Here is a 15,438-nt window from a genome sequence, read left to right on the forward strand (position 1 = left end):
TTCCAGGAAAAGTGAATCTTTAGTCTGAACCTCAGATGTGTCACACTGCTGCTCTGCTGCCTGCCAACACAAACTGTACAAGATTAACATTCAGTTTCACTGCATTTACATCTCACAGCAAGGCTAAACGTAGTGTAACAGGGTTGAAGCGGTGACAGTAAGGACTCAGAATGAGATGGTTTATATTCAGGATTACAGCATGGATTCATGAAAATCAGGGATGGGAAGTTTGTTTCTTCCTCAGACTCCGCCTCTTTCTAGATCTGCACTCCTTAAAAGCCATGGAGCTTGTTACTATGGTAACAAAAGCAGCGGAAATGCAGTGAATACTCCGAGAGTTTAGACCACACTGAAAATTTTATCCTGAAAAGCTCTGACTCCTGACAGCTGGTTGGATGCGGACCCCTGTTTCAGCCGCTGGAACACTCAAAGAATAAATGCCCTGGCAGAGTGTTGTCAACAGTAATTCTTCGTCAGCTGTTTGGCTTTCTGGTGGTGGTGCAAATACTATAAAAAAAGAAATTAACCCTTAAAACACCACCAGATCTCCTGCGTCCCCGAGCCCTATCATGCCATCAGTTTGTTGGGAACGGTAGTGTGTGATGGCTTACCCTTGAGGTGAGCTACGGAAGGTTTTCAGGCATTTCTGTCCCGGAAAAGGCTTGGTCACTGTTGATCTGTGTGTTATTTCTACAACGTTCTGTTAGTAATAAATTCTGCTTCCTTCTTCTGGTCGGCCTTTATGCTGCTAATTCTATTGATACTTTCATTTTACATCATTTTAGGCTCATAATGCGACAGCTGAGGCTGGAAACATGTCTGATGCTGACTGGGATTAGAGTTTTAAGAGTGCAGTTAACAAAAAGACATTAAACAGACATGTAAGTCAATCTCGGCCGAAGGACTGCTGTGGAGTCCCAGTTTGTTTCCATGTTTTTGATTTGTTGCTCCACTGTGAGCAGATTGTAATATTTACATACATTTGAATAGATTGTAAAGATCCAGTAAACCTCCAACAGCCGACCCGGTGTGACCGAAGGTGAAGCAGGTGTTTCAGCCTTTGTGCTCCGTCAGAGTCCTGGATAACTCAATAAAAACCAAACAAAAAAACTCCTGGAAGAGCAGCCAGGAGTCACGTCTGACCTCCAGACCTGCAGCTCTGCCTCACTTCACGTCTCCCTCACATGATGTTGGTCTGTTTGTCTTTCCCTCCTCCACACTGAAGACGGAGAAGCTTTGATTCTCAGCTTTAACTTCAGACCAACGAGCAGCTTCAGGTTTGAGCTTGTTGGAAAAGGACAAGTCTGAACGTTCAGTCCGTTAAACAGTTAGCAAACCAGGCAGCAGAGTTTCAGCAGTCTAATCAGTCCTGTGACGTTAAACTACAAAAACAAGTTGTCTGTTTTTGATGGCTCTCCTCTTCTTCTCGTTGTTTAGGTCACCTTACTGTGGGAGGACCAGGCCAGGCGCCACCTGCTGGCCAGTGCCAGACTGTACTTCCTGCCTGAGGACACACCGAAGGGCCGGACCAGGGAGCACGGAGAGGTGGGTCTAACGCTGCAGGACAATGGGAAGTTTATTAGACATTTTATTGATATAAACATGCAAAAGCACATTATCATGGCATATTCAGAAACCTCATTTCTCCGCACATCTCTAAAGAGCAACAACGCTTCGCTCACATGACACCTGAACATGTTTCTTATAGTTGTGTGGAGGTTTCTTTTTTTTATTTTTTACAGGACAAAAGTCAGAAAAAGTTTTCCTGGAGGACGTTCAGGGAAAGATTCCTCCAGGAAACGCCTTCTACAGCAAACAGAAAGCTTCTTTGTGTATCTCAGACTGAAGGTCAAAAACGCTGTCGTGTTCCATCATTTTACTTCTGAGCTGCAGCGAATGCAGAATTAAAGAGAGATTACAGCCACCGGAGCCGGTGAGGTGGACGCTGCTGCTTGTTGTCCTTCGTTTAATGATTGTTTGGGAAAATCAGGAAAAGTTGCAGGAAATTTTTTTATTAATCCCCTGAGGGAAATGATAAACCTGAGTGTGATATTTAATTATGATAATATAAATAATTGTGAGTGTGAACAGGTCCATCTCTACAGGCCCATCTAAACCCAATCTATAAATAATAACTACTGTTTTACTCTGAACCCGATCTATCTCCATACACGTGTACTCGGCTGTCTAATGACTAGTAGATTTTACAGCTGTGTCACCAGCAGACCTCATTAATACTCATGAAGTTATAGGAAATAAAGGTAAACTATATCTAACTGAAACACTTTTATCAACATGTTTCATTCTTTAGCTTCGTGTGACAGTAACATGGGCCTGATTGGCTGATAAGTTTAGCTTACTTTAGCTAGCGCGTCCAATAGGTGACGGCGTGAACCATGAATCGTTAGTTTCCTCCTTCTCACCTGAATGATAAACAAACACAACAAGAAAGATGGAACTAGCGTCAGAACAGCCCATCATATTTTATTTTATTTTATTTTATTATTTTTTAATTTATATTATAATTTTTTTTTTTTTTTAATTTTTGTTTTACTTTGATTATTTTATTTAGTTTTGTTTTAGTTTATTTACCTTTCCTTTTTTTTGATTTTGTTCTATTTTAGTTTAATTTGATTTTTCTAATAATAATTTATAACTATAATTTTATTTTTTATTTTATTTAAATTTTATTTTTAATTCTATTTTGTTTTATTTTTTTGTAAATAAATTAGTATTTTATATTTTATTCTATTTTAATTTAACATAAATACCTTATTTAATCTCTGTCTTATTTTAACGTTTTGTTTTTTTTAGGTTTTCTGTGTTTTTTCCACCTTAACTGTAATATAAAGGATGAAAAGTTGAGTCATGGTGTAATTCCTGCAGTTTGTGCTGGGAGTCGACGTCTTCTTAATATAGTCTAGGAGGCGCTTTAAGTACATCTAATAATAACCTGGTCACAGGAACTCTGCCTCCTTTTTTAACCAAACATCTCTGGGCAGGAATCTAAACAGGTTGGCCTCCAGACTGCATCAGCTCTCCTTGATAAAATAATGGCTGAGCGCCTTGCATGGCAGCTTCCGCCATCAGTGTGTGAAAGTGTGTGTGAATGGCTGAATGTGATGTATAATGTAAAGTGCTTTGGGTATCATTCCAGGTAGAGTATAGTGCTATATAAATACCGACCATTTCCCATTAATTCTGTCATCAGAGTATCCTTCATCCCGATAGTAAATGAAGGAGCTGATGTCGGAGGTGAGGAAGTGTCGGACGAGTGTGTTTGTGATTAACGCAGCTCACATGCCGCCCACAGCTCAACCCTCACATGAAAACCTCCTGTGGGAATGAAGCTAATGAATTAGCCAAATGTGAATCCTATGACTCGTCTGAAACCAGATTTTCCACATTTTCAGCTCTGGTATTCCACCGTTGGCGTCTCTGTTGAGCTTAAATTTTTCCTGATGAAGAAGTTGTTTTTAGAGGCACTTTAATGTGAAGAGTGTATTTTGACTCTGACTTTCTGGAAGCAACTTTTTAATCTGTAAATATCTGGACAGTCAGTCAGCAGCTGGTCTGATCTGGAGGTGGAAACTGTAGCCGTGTGGTATAACTGAAAGAAAAATGTACAGATTTCTGAAGAGGAGGTGGTTTCTTCTTGGCAACAGATACGCCATCGATCGCCATCCCTATAACCAAACAAATAGCCAATATTTGAAACATTAAGCAGGTTAACTGAAAAGGTTAATAATACACTCACTGGTCACTTAATCAGGTCCACCTTCTAGTGTCGGGTTGGACCCCCTTTTTCCTCCAGATCTGCCTTGATTTTGTTTCTAAATCCTTCACTGACAACAGAGAAGTCATCATGGCATCATACCATCAGAAGATGCTACGCTGTGGTCATAAAGGGATGGACATGGTCACAACAATACTCAGGTGGGCTGTGGTGGTTAAACCAGGCCACGCTGGTACTAAGTCCTTAAACAAAAACCACATGTTCTCCACATGGACATGAAGGTTTGGATCATTTTCACATGTGGATGTTTCACATGTGGTGTACTTGTGGTTTATATGTAAATCACACGTGAAAAATGTGAAACACATATGGGGTTCATATGTGTTTCACATGTTTTTCACATGTGAATCCCACAGTTTACAACACGTCTTTTTCAGACCGTCCTCTGTGAACCCAGAGATGGTTGTGTTGTCGTTATAAGCTCAGAATGCTTCTTGTCGCCTGGACTGTGGACACGTTTGCATGTATTTACCTCAGCAGCTCGGTCTTTCACCTCTTTTGTCTTGTTCTGTGCTTTTGCTCCACCGGTTTCCTCCGTCACCCACTGAGACCTGATGTTCGCTGCAGGTCTGAACTGTTCGGTGGAAATCAACAGATTTTAAACCTAGTGCGTGTTTGTCTCATATTTAGGTGTAAAATCATTTTTAATAATTGATCCTGACAGCAGCTTTTTGCTGCAGCTGTTAGCGACTCTCAGTCTGTTTCCATCAACACTTAACACAGTCATGAGGAAAATCAGACCTGGCCAGGTACGAGCCGATGAGCTCATACTTGGCCGAACATGGCTGACAAACCAGAACGGGTGGAGGCGTCAGCAGCTCCACCTTCACTGTAAACTGCTTAAAACACTCATCATGTGCTGCAGCTGGCAGAAGGCTCACTGCTTTACTTAGAGATGGTATTCATATTAAATTAATATTTAAATCTGTGAAGTCTTTAAGCCCAGATTAGATTCTTGTTTAGTTGTTTCTGCCAGCAGAGATGTGAGACAGAAGTGAGACTGACACAGTTTCGCATGAAATCAGAAAACATGTCAAACATGCAGACAAACCTCATAAAGTTCTGGTGTCGTTTGTCTAAAAGTTGTCTCTGACTATCTTTAAATTTCAGTCTGTTGTGTTTTAAGAACATGTGGAAACTGTTTTCTCACAGCTGAGTCTTATAATCCTGAATGCAGCTGAAAATCCGTCTGAATAATAAAGTAAAATAGGAAATGAATCCGTCTGTGTTTCTCATAAACTTCCTGGTTAATTTTGGACGTTGCGTCACACGTTACAGTGAGACGAACATCACCTGTTGCTGAGTGGTTTGGGAGCATGAAGCGTCTTCAGGATGTTTCTGAAGAACCTGAAGAAGTTGAAAAAGTTGTTTTATTCCAGATCATCTCCAAACAGCTGGCAGGGTCCTCAGCTGGCTCTACCCAGTGTTACCTGCACAGGTGGAGCTGCTTCTTCCAGAACCTCACAGCTTCTACAAGCCAGTTCAGTCTCATTGTCGTGTACGAAAAAAAAAAAAAAGATTTGTAAAGATTCGAAAAGCTTTATTGGTCTATGCTTTTTGAGATTAAAGTTCAAATGTGCCAGTAAATCTGCACCAGACCCACTTTGTGGACTCATTCAAACACAAGATGGCAGCAAAGTCACCAGGAACTCGTATCTGCAAGATGAAGCAAAATAAAATGAAGAGGGAAAGCAGATATGAACACTTTTTGAGTAAATGTATAAAGTCTTTAAGGTCCTGTCATTTCTGGAGTGCAGTTAGATGATGTCAGGTAGATGGAAATGAGATTTATAGCGTTTGTTTTTACATTTCTCTGCACCAGTAAGCCGGACCAGTAAAACAACAGCATAATAATCTATAAATAGTAAAAACTCAAAGAAGTAAAAGCCCATCATCAAGATATTCACTTTTAATTATCAGACTTTTAGAAAAAATTATGAACAACCTAAAATTTAGATTTTAGATATTTATGATTAGTTTATCATTTATATGTTTATTCCAGATCACAGCAGATCTACAGAATCACCAGACATTGAATCCCAGGGATCTGACAGTGAAAAATCCAGTATGTCACATAATAATGAGAGTAGGGAGCGCTTTCCTCATCTTAGGAGCTAAAACTAGAACGTCGGCATCTCCTTAGGATTTATAAAATGAGGTGGACAGTTAAAAGCATCTGATCAGCTGATCGAAGAGCACATGATGGTGTGAACTGATGAAGCAGCTTGGACAACTGAAGAGAGAAAACCATTAGACTTAAAAACAAACAAAATAATAAAATGGATTCGTAGATGACCTGGGAGCCAGTGATGGGAAGCTAAAACGGGAGTAATGTGCTGTCGTTTGCTTGTACCAAGTAAAAACGTTTAGTACCAACGATAACAGATGAACTCCGGCTGTAGCAGAGCGTCGTAGAAGCTTAAAGGCTCAGTCGAGGACAGCAGGCTACAGTTTCAAGCTATTTTGTAGTGGAGAACTATATGATTGCAGACTTTTCTTCTTTTCCAAATTTTAAAAACAAAAGTAATGAGACTGGTCAATCTGCTTTCTCTAACTTTTAAATACGAGTCAGTACGCCACATGCATCACAATGCATGTTAAAAAGCACAAATTAATATGAAACCATTTTAACCACAGCCAGTATGATGCAAGCCAACCACAGCGATGCAGATGAGAAAGAGGGGTCTGCTCAGGGTCCCGTACAGGCTCAGGCCGGCCCCTGCTGCTATGGACTTGTTTATTAAACCTGTTTATGCTGTTTCAGTCGCACAGCTTTGGATTAACATGTGTTCCAACCCGGTTTTTTAATTTAGTCCTGAACTGTTTTAGTGTTTTTAGAAGACAAAGTGAGTCATTTGCTCCTGATGACTTGGAGCAGGGGTGCCCAGCTCTGGTCCTCAAGGACCACAATCCTGCAGGTTTTTGATGTGTCCCTGCTCCAAAACCACCTGACTCGAACTGATGAGTCATTGTGCAAAACTTAATAGGCTATCAGGTGTGTTGAATCAAGAAACATTGGAAAATCTACAGGACAGCGGCCCTCGAGGACCGACTTTGGGCACCCCTGACTTGGAGCCAGTTAACATCCTTTTCAACTCTATTTTAAAGATAAAGTAATGGACGGCAGAGAACTTCCTACAGCTCAACCAGGACACAACTGAAGTTTTAATTATCGGTCCTGAACACAAGAGGAATCATTTTACCTAAATTACAAAACTTTAAACCTTATCAGTGTGTGACAAATCTGGACTCTGAGCTGGATTGTATTCCACATAGAAATGTCGTAAAACCAGGATTTTTATCGTCTTAAATCACCAGAGTCCGGCCATTTCCCTGAGGTACTGATGCTTTTATATCCAGCAGGTTAGATTATATAGGACCAGAGAGCAGGAACATGTTAGGCCAGTTTTAGCATCGCTGCATCGGCTCCCCGTGCGGTTCAAGACTAATTTTAAGCTTCTTTTAGTCGTTTATTAATGACTTGATGGTCTTCGGCCTGCTTATTTATCCAACTTGCTTTTTAATTGTGAGCCCTCACAGACCCCGAGGTTGTTCCTGAAGTCAGAACCAAAACCTTTGACAAGGCCTCGTTCCACCACTACAACCCTTATTTTACTTAATCATATACTAATTTATTTAAAAACCACCTATTTTAGTAACTTTCTCAGTTCTGTTTTTATCACCTCCTTTAACTAAACTTTCCTGCTCGTGGCTCTTAATTGTTCTTTTTGTTTTTAGGTTTCTTTGATTTTTTACTTTAACATTTTTATCTCCAGTGTTTTCCTCATGAGGATCCTCCCCACCGGGAGAGAAAGACGGGTGTGGATTTTTAATTGCTGTTTTATATCTTTTCTATTTGCAAACATTGTTTGTCTGTGCATTTTATTATGTAAATGTATGTATGAAAAGTGCTTAATAAATAAATTTGATTTGTAATTAAAGGTGAAGGTTTTACGGTTTTATGTTTTCAGAATGACCCCTGCAGGTTTTACAAGATCTCCTCGTTTCTGTGTTTTATCAGGATGAAGTTCTGGCAGTGTCCAGGAAGATGGTGGTGCGGGTGGAGGACCTGGTGCAATGGTCATGTGTAGAGCCGGCAGGTTGGAGCTGCAGCACGAAGCCGCCGTCTGGAGGAACCAACGGGATCCACAAACCTCCGCAGAGCAGTGAGCTCCTGAAAGACAAAGCTGAGGGTAAAACCACGCTACCAGAACAGAAACATCTTTAGGTCCAACAGTTTGTCTTCTTCTGATTCTCCTGCACACTTTTCAGAAAAAAGACCAGAAGGAAATCAAAAAAACACCTAACAGGCCTCACAGAGGAGCTCAAGTCTCCTTTACATGGAAGAAAATCTGAGACTTTTCTGCTCTGGAATCAACTTCATTAACATTAGAGATGAAACATGAAGTAACGAAACCAAGCAAACATTTGCAGATTTGAGCTTCTTCTGCACGTGGCTTCACTTGTCACAATCGCAGTGAAGGTTTATCAGCTGTGAGCATGCTCATGTAAAAGGGGTTTTCACCACTATCATACACACGAAGAAGAAATTTAAACCAATCCTCCCAGTTTAAATCCGTCATGCAAATTGAAATCCAAGTCTAAACCTGCAGGTGTGAAACGGTCCAGACACAATTCCCTCCCTGATACTGGAAAGTTAGTTTTGGTTTTAAGGATCAGGAGTAGGGATCATTTTTCCATCCAAAGACACAGATGAAGGTCTAAATCTGGACCCAGAACCTGTCCCATATGGACCTGGGCCTAAAATATAAAATCTGACGGAGCACAGCTTTTGTAGTCTTCATGGTAGTGGTCCAGAAATATGCAGACCAGTTGCATGTGAGTTGAGCGGTCCCACGTGAGGCACACAGCCAATCAGTGTGAGGCTCCCGGTGGTAAATTTTGCAGCACTACAGCACAGACAGACAAGAGTTAAGAGGCTCGAAACACAGCGGAAGAAGCAGCAAGAAAGCAGCAGAAAGCAGCTAGGTAAAACAAGGGGAGAGATGCAGGCGACTGTGCTGGAGAAAGGCAGCAGTGTGGCTCAACCCACCTGTTATCAGCAACTTTGGGCTTGTTTTCCTGAGTTATAGTTGCTTATTTGGGCTTGTCCTGTTCCTGTTACCAAGCCGCCTGATTCTTTCACAGCTGTCCACAATAAAACAATAACCCACGGATGCACAATGGTAGATGTGAACACAACAGCCTTGTTTCCTTGGTTACATACCTTCTTATCCGGGACGCATAAAAATACCTTTCAAAGTTTCTGCTGATCCACTGGTGGATGTTTCCTCTGTAATGTTTTCTGTCTGGTTGTTGATCAGTCTGCCGGTGGCCTGTTGTGTCTCCTCCTCTCAGATGGCGTGGCGGAGTGTCAGGGCGTCAAAGTGCTCAGCTACCCGCAGTACTGTCGCTTCCGCTCACTGCAGAGACGCATCCAGGACACCGCCAGGGGGCCGGCGCTGCAGGACCCCCACCTGCTGGCCCTGGGTGGCGTCAAGGTGCTGCCCAACACCCGAGTCATGTACTGCAGAGACACCTTCACCCACCCGACGCTGGAGAGCAGCGCCTGCTTCTCCTGGCAGTTCAGTGAGTGTCGCCTGATCCGTCCACCTCACTGGGTTTATTATTCATTCATTCATTCATTCATTCATTTAGCTGTGCTTTATTTTATATTTTATATTAATGTATTCTATTCTATTTTTGTTTATTTTTTTCTTATTTTATATTACTTATATTATGTTTTTATTGTACTGGATTTAATTTAGTATTAATTTAGTTTTATATTATAAAGATTTTTTATTATTCTGTTTTATTCTATTTCATTGTTTATTTTTTTGTATTTGTATTAATTTATTTTATTCTATAATATTCCATTTTATTGTATTTTGTTTTATAATAATGATTAATTTAATTTTTTGTAATTTTATTTAATTCTGTTTGATTTCTTATTTTTTATTTTGTCGTATTAGTTTGTTAATTTTTTAATAAGTTTTTTAATAAACCTTTCCTGCAGAGCTTCGCCTCGACCTCCTCTCAGATTTATCCAGAAAGTGGCTGGTGTTAAATAGCCATGTAGAACAGCTTTAACCCTGATTTTCAGGAGAGATTTGGGATAAATTTTGTTAAATGTTGGAGAGAAAAAAGTATTTCTTTTCATAAACCTGCCATTGAAATTTTAATGAAGCCAACCCACTGTTGTTTGAAACTTTCAATCAGGTTTTAGTCCAGTTTCGAGCTGAAAACGTCACTTCCTTCCTCTGAAGAACTTCCTGTTTACCTGTGAAATGCTGCCACCTGCTGGTCACTCTGAGCTGTGTTCAAGTTCCCTCCAGATTTAAGCTTGTGACCTTCAGTATGTTTAAAGTCGGGGTTTGAAGCTCGTGTTGATGTTACACGTTTGCTTTTCGTCTCTCTGCTTCTGCAGGATGTCCAACTCTCAGTCTTCGAGGACGACCTCGAAAGAGGAGAGGCCGGGACAGCAAGGACTCCCCCAACTCCAGCCAGTCAGAGTCCTGGATCGAGAGGATGAAGGTTTGTGTTCATGTTGAGCTGCTACAGAGATCAGACATGATGAAAACCACAGAAGCATGTCTGACCCGACGTTCCCCCCTACACAGGAGAACGTGATGGGCAGCGTGGAGGTGGGCTGTGAGGGTAGCTGGCTCCCCCACCCTGAGGAGCAGCTGTTCCTGGATCAGCTCTTCACCTTCATGGACCGTCATGGATCACCCATCCACAAAGTCCCAAACCTGGGCTTCAAGAAGAGTGAGTCTGATCCCTCCATCATTTCCACCATTTTCATTTCTTTCTTGATTTACATTTTTAAATATTTTTTCTTTCTGATCTTTTTATGTTTAATTCTCTGAGCTGATGTAAACCGTGCTAGTCTCAGGCTTCTTCCGCCTGCAGTTTTACTGGTCTCATGATGCGTGGCGTACGACTAGCTCAATGATTTCCATCTCATTTGTCCCAGTTATTAAGCTGGAAAAGTTAGCTGCCATAGCGTCAGCTAGCATCTTATCCAACGTTACAGAATCCTACTTAATACGGAGTGAGTAGAGTACTTCCCTTGATAATCACTTTTGTTATTTCTTTAGGAATTTGGATCAGGAACATTAATTGTGTGAGGTATAAAACTGATGTATCACAAATATGCAGTATTCAGTTTATTGTCACAGCAGCTGTCTTCATAGTTTGGCTTCTTTCGCTCTCTCCTCATGAACCAGAGGCAGTTGAAAGTAAGTGGAGCATCGAGGTGGTTTATGGAAGCTGAATGTGAGACTTGGTTCAGAAAAGGAACCCATCATCTGGCAGGGGTTTGAGCTTTGCAAGGGGCTTTGCCGTTAACACAAATTTGTTTCTGAAAATGGCAAGAAGTACATTACACTCCGCGATAAAACCTAAAACTACCACAATATTAGTTATATTCAGAGGTCGCATACGATAACGCTGTGAGGAGGGAACACCGGGAGGAAGCTCACTGAAAACACCTCCAGCACCGCATGGTCTGGATGAATAACAGTATCACTTCAGCACGCTTTAGTTCCTTTGTCTGTTTATTAGCTTGTAACCTTTATTTAAACTGTTAGAAGCCTTCAGACTAAAATCCTGATTTAAGGTTTGGATGAGTTGAAAAACAGCCAGCTGGAGTCGGGATGTTTGTGGAGGTTTAGTTTATTCCGGATGTTCAGCAGCGACTCGTCACGCTGCTTGTTTGTTTATTTAAATGCTGTCATCGTTGTGGGTCTGACCACCTGCTTTACATTTTTATTTGTTCTGTTTCAACAGTCGACCTCTTCCTCATGTACTCGGTGGTGAAACGGCTCGGAGGCTACAAAAAGGTGAGTCACTTGGATTAACCCTTAAACTCCACCAGATCTCTGGCGCCCCTGATTGCTATCAGTGATATCATCAGTATCTGAGTAGTGGTAGTGTGGAGCTCTGTAAACTGTGATGGATAGTTACCCTTTAGGTGATCTACGGAGGTTTTCCAAGCATTTCTATCCTGTCCAGGAGGTTTACAATCCAGCCACTAAATGTAGTGTTTATTCAGAGACTGCGTCTAATAAATCCACAATGATCCATTATAACAGCATTATTTATCACATTTCCATCATAACTACCACTAGTATGTTGCTAAGAGACCTCTATTTAGACCTGGACATTATGATGAAGCCACTTCCTGTCAAACTTTCCACCAATCAGAGAGCTTAGATTGACGATAATGTCCAATCAGGAGCAGCCAAAGATCAACCAATGAGCAGAAACTTCTATGTGTGTCTGAAAAGATGAAAAATAAAGCTCCTCTATGGCTGGAATAAAGCCAAGAAGACGTTTCTGATGCACGGTGGCGCCACAAAGCAGCTGAGCTGGAGTTGGTTTAGTGAGGATAGCAGGTAAATAGTAGCAGAAATAACTGGAAATGAGGAAAAAGTGGAAATATTTTTTGTTGTGTGTTTGTTTCAAAGCCAATATTTTTCTCCTGAAAGCCAAGACTTGAGAGAATGATGTGCAGATGAGAAAAGGCTTGGTCACTGTTGATCTGTGTGTTATTTCTACAAAGTTCTGTTAGTAATAAATTCTGCTTCCTTCTTCTGGCCGGCCTTTATGCTGCTATATCTATTCATACATAAATTTTACATAATTTTAGCCTCATAATCTGACAGCTGAGAAACATCATGTCTGCATGCTGACTGGGATTTGTTTTGGAAGAATAGAAAACAAAGTTAACTTCTCCATGAAGACTTGAAATGAAGCATAATCCCAGCAGAGCATGGTTTGACTCAGCCAAGAACGTTGCCGTGACAACATTTTCACATGGTGTTGTCGTGCATGCTTGTCTCAGGTGACGGTGGACCGGCTCTGGAAGGTGGTGTACAACGAGCTGGGAGGATGTCCCGGCAGCACCAGCGCCGCCACCTGCACCCGGAGACACTATGAGAGGTCGGACAGACACGCCGCTGACCTCCACACATACACAACGTCCTGAATGTGGTTATCTGTTAATGACCAGTGTGTTTGTGTCTCAGGCTGATGCTGCCGTATGAGGAGCACCTCAGAGCTGAAGGAGCAGAGTTTAAAATCCCAGAGTCCCCCACGCCCCCCAAACCCAGAGGGATCAGAGGGAGGAAACCTCTTCCAAGAGGCAGGAAACCTGGACCAAAACCCAAAGAGAAGAAGACCGTCACCCCTGCTGTTCCTCCTGCAACTCTTCCTCCTGATGCAGCTGTAAGTGATGAGCTGTTAGCACGCAGAGATGAAGCTTCCACAGAGGATTATCTCTCTTTATTGTCATCATCCAGAGGCATGACAAACTTACCTAGTTTCTTTACTCTGACATGATGAGGATCTGATAAAACCAGGAATTTGAGCTCCTGAGCCTCTAAAAACTTTATTGATCCCAAACTAATATTGTCAGAGAAATAATCATCATTATGCTGCGTTTATTAATTTCCCAACACTATAAATGTGTAAAACCACATGAACCCTCCTTTACATTACAAAATAATATAGAAACTAAGTAAATTCCAACAAAATCTCCTCTGCTGTGTGCAGAATAAATAAATCGTACATATTAACTCTGGATTTCTCTCAGAGAAAACAGATGAATAGGCTACAGTTAAATTGCTTCTGAACATTTGTTTAGAAAGCAGGAAAAACTCTGTTAGCAGAAGAGCTGCTGTTTGACACACAAATATTACAGAAACTAGACCACATTTCAGTGATGTTGCTAGCTATGCATCCTGAGTCCCAGATGCATTAAAATCTGAAAGGACGTAGTATGCGCCACATGCTCTCACTTCTGTCCCTGCACACTCGGCTAAACCTTCCTCGCTCACCCAGCTGCTGGAGTTTAGAGACTCTGGAGGCGGAGATTGTGGCTCATGTATTATCCTCTGATTGGTCGGTTTCTGGCCGACATCAGAGCCAGAAAGAGCTTCTCTCAAGTGTCAACACGTAAATAAAGAACGCTGAGATTTTCCAGATGTGTAAAGGGCGATTCCACTGAATTCTTGGGAATCTAGACCACATTAGACCAGCTCCGGATGAGAAACTACATCTTCAAATCTGGACTGAATGTGTGACAGGCAGGAGTAGCCCAAGGGTGAGGTGCAGACCGGCGGGACACAGGTGAGGTAGAGGAAGCAGGAGAGTCATGGGAGGTGAGCGATGTAGGAAAGGATGAAATAAAATGCCAACAGTCTAAATGCAAACTGTCTCACTGGCACGTTTAACTTGATGGACGTACAAGTTAATTGTTGCTGAATCAGAACTTGTTGTTTATGGTTCCTGTTTGATTGGCATCAGTTACAGGAAGAGTGATATTCAGAACTGGTATATGGTATGATTGATCTGTGTTAATAACAAAACATATTTGTTTTTGGTATGTGACCTTTTCAGATTTGGAATTTTATTTCTTTAGTTCCATTTACATACTTGAATGTGATGTGTGCGTTATTATTATGTTGAAGTCATCTACCTATAGTGTGAGAGGAACAGTGTTTGTGCTTTTAAACACATTAGTAAGGAGGTAAGTAGGACTTGGAAAATGTTTGGATGAGAGATCCTACTGCAGCCTAGACGATGCTAGACAACACATACAGTAGGTAGGTAGGCAGGCAGGTAGGTAGGTAGGTAGGTTTGGGTTGTCAGACAGATGAAGAAGAGCTCTAAGAAAGATACAGCAGAGACAGTGATGGCGGTACATCAGGGTGGTTGGTGGGATGGAGGTTTGTTATTTATGGCATGTTATCCGACACGCTGTCTGACCGCTGGTGGAAGTGTGCTAACCTGCGTGTGTGCGCATGCACGTGTGTTTGCGGGATGGAAGAGGATTGTGAATGTGTGACCTTGTAGAGTCAGAAACGCTGTCATTTAAATGAGATGAATAACATGCTGTTTTCAACACTTCTGCTGAGCGGGGATGTTCAGAGACGTCAGTGACGTTGGCTTCTGATTTGTGATTTAAACAAAGAGCGATTCCACTGCTTTTTGGGGGGGGCATTGACCACGTTAGACCAGGTCCTGTTGAGAAACTACAAGACTTAGGACGTTTAGATCTGGGCTAAATTATTCTAGAGCATCTAGATTCATCAACACAAAGCTTCATATTTGTGAAACCTTTATTCCACTTGTCAAAATGCAAATAAAAATCATTTTAAGGGATTTTTTTTTTTTGCCATCCAGAGCACCAAGACTCCCTTTTTATGCTTTATGTAATAAAAAAAACATGCAAGCAATAATAGCCAATAATAACTTGAAGTTTTATGGGTTAAACATGAAAAAATAGCCAGAAGAGAAAAGATGAAGGCTCTAAGATGATCCTTCTCCTCCTCCTCTGATCAGATGGGGAACCCAAATGGCATCGTGGTGGTGAAAAGAGGCCGAGGTCGGCCGCCAGGAACCCGGAACAAGGCCACGCTGATCGCTCAGGCCAAGCTGCTGGCTCAGCAGCAGGCCAAGGCCAAGACGCTGGCTGAGCCTCAGAGTCCTCTGCTTCCAGCTAAAGGCAGAGGGGGGCCGACATCCAGCAGCTCCCACCGGGTAAAAACCTCCAGATCTCCTCATTCAGGATAAAACTAGTTTCACTTCTGAGAAGCAAAACCTGATGATGATCCCTGACTTGTTTTTTCTTCCCT

At 41.7% G+C, this 15,438-nt stretch overlaps 1 protein-coding gene across 2 annotated transcripts in view; it reads left to right on the plus strand.

The window, feature by feature from the left end:
* zgc:77151 (uncharacterized protein LOC337153 homolog) overlaps positions 1-15,438 on the plus strand; it is a 34,667-nt gene that overhangs the window by 17,045 nt on the left and 2,184 nt on the right. For both annotated transcript variants that reach the window (XM_042008055.1, XM_042008054.1), the window contains 9 exons: positions 1,438-1,545; positions 7,818-7,989; positions 9,155-9,385; positions 10,224-10,330; positions 10,417-10,564; positions 11,588-11,640; positions 12,645-12,742; positions 12,829-13,027; positions 15,146-15,343. In XM_042008055.1, coding sequence (XP_041863989.1) covers positions 1,438-1,545; positions 7,818-7,989; positions 9,155-9,385; positions 10,224-10,330; positions 10,417-10,564; positions 11,588-11,640; positions 12,645-12,742; positions 12,829-13,027; positions 15,146-15,343 — 1,314 coding nt within the window. The remainder of the gene's footprint in view (positions 1-1,437; positions 1,546-7,817; positions 7,990-9,154; positions 9,386-10,223; positions 10,331-10,416; positions 10,565-11,587; positions 11,641-12,644; positions 12,743-12,828; positions 13,028-15,145; positions 15,344-15,438) is intronic.

The sequence above is a fragment of the Melanotaenia boesemani genome, chromosome 15, assembly GCF_017639745.1.
Source record: "Melanotaenia boesemani isolate fMelBoe1 chromosome 15, fMelBoe1.pri, whole genome shotgun sequence".
Classification (NCBI taxonomy): Eukaryota; Metazoa; Chordata; class Actinopteri; order Atheriniformes; family Melanotaeniidae; genus Melanotaenia; species Melanotaenia boesemani.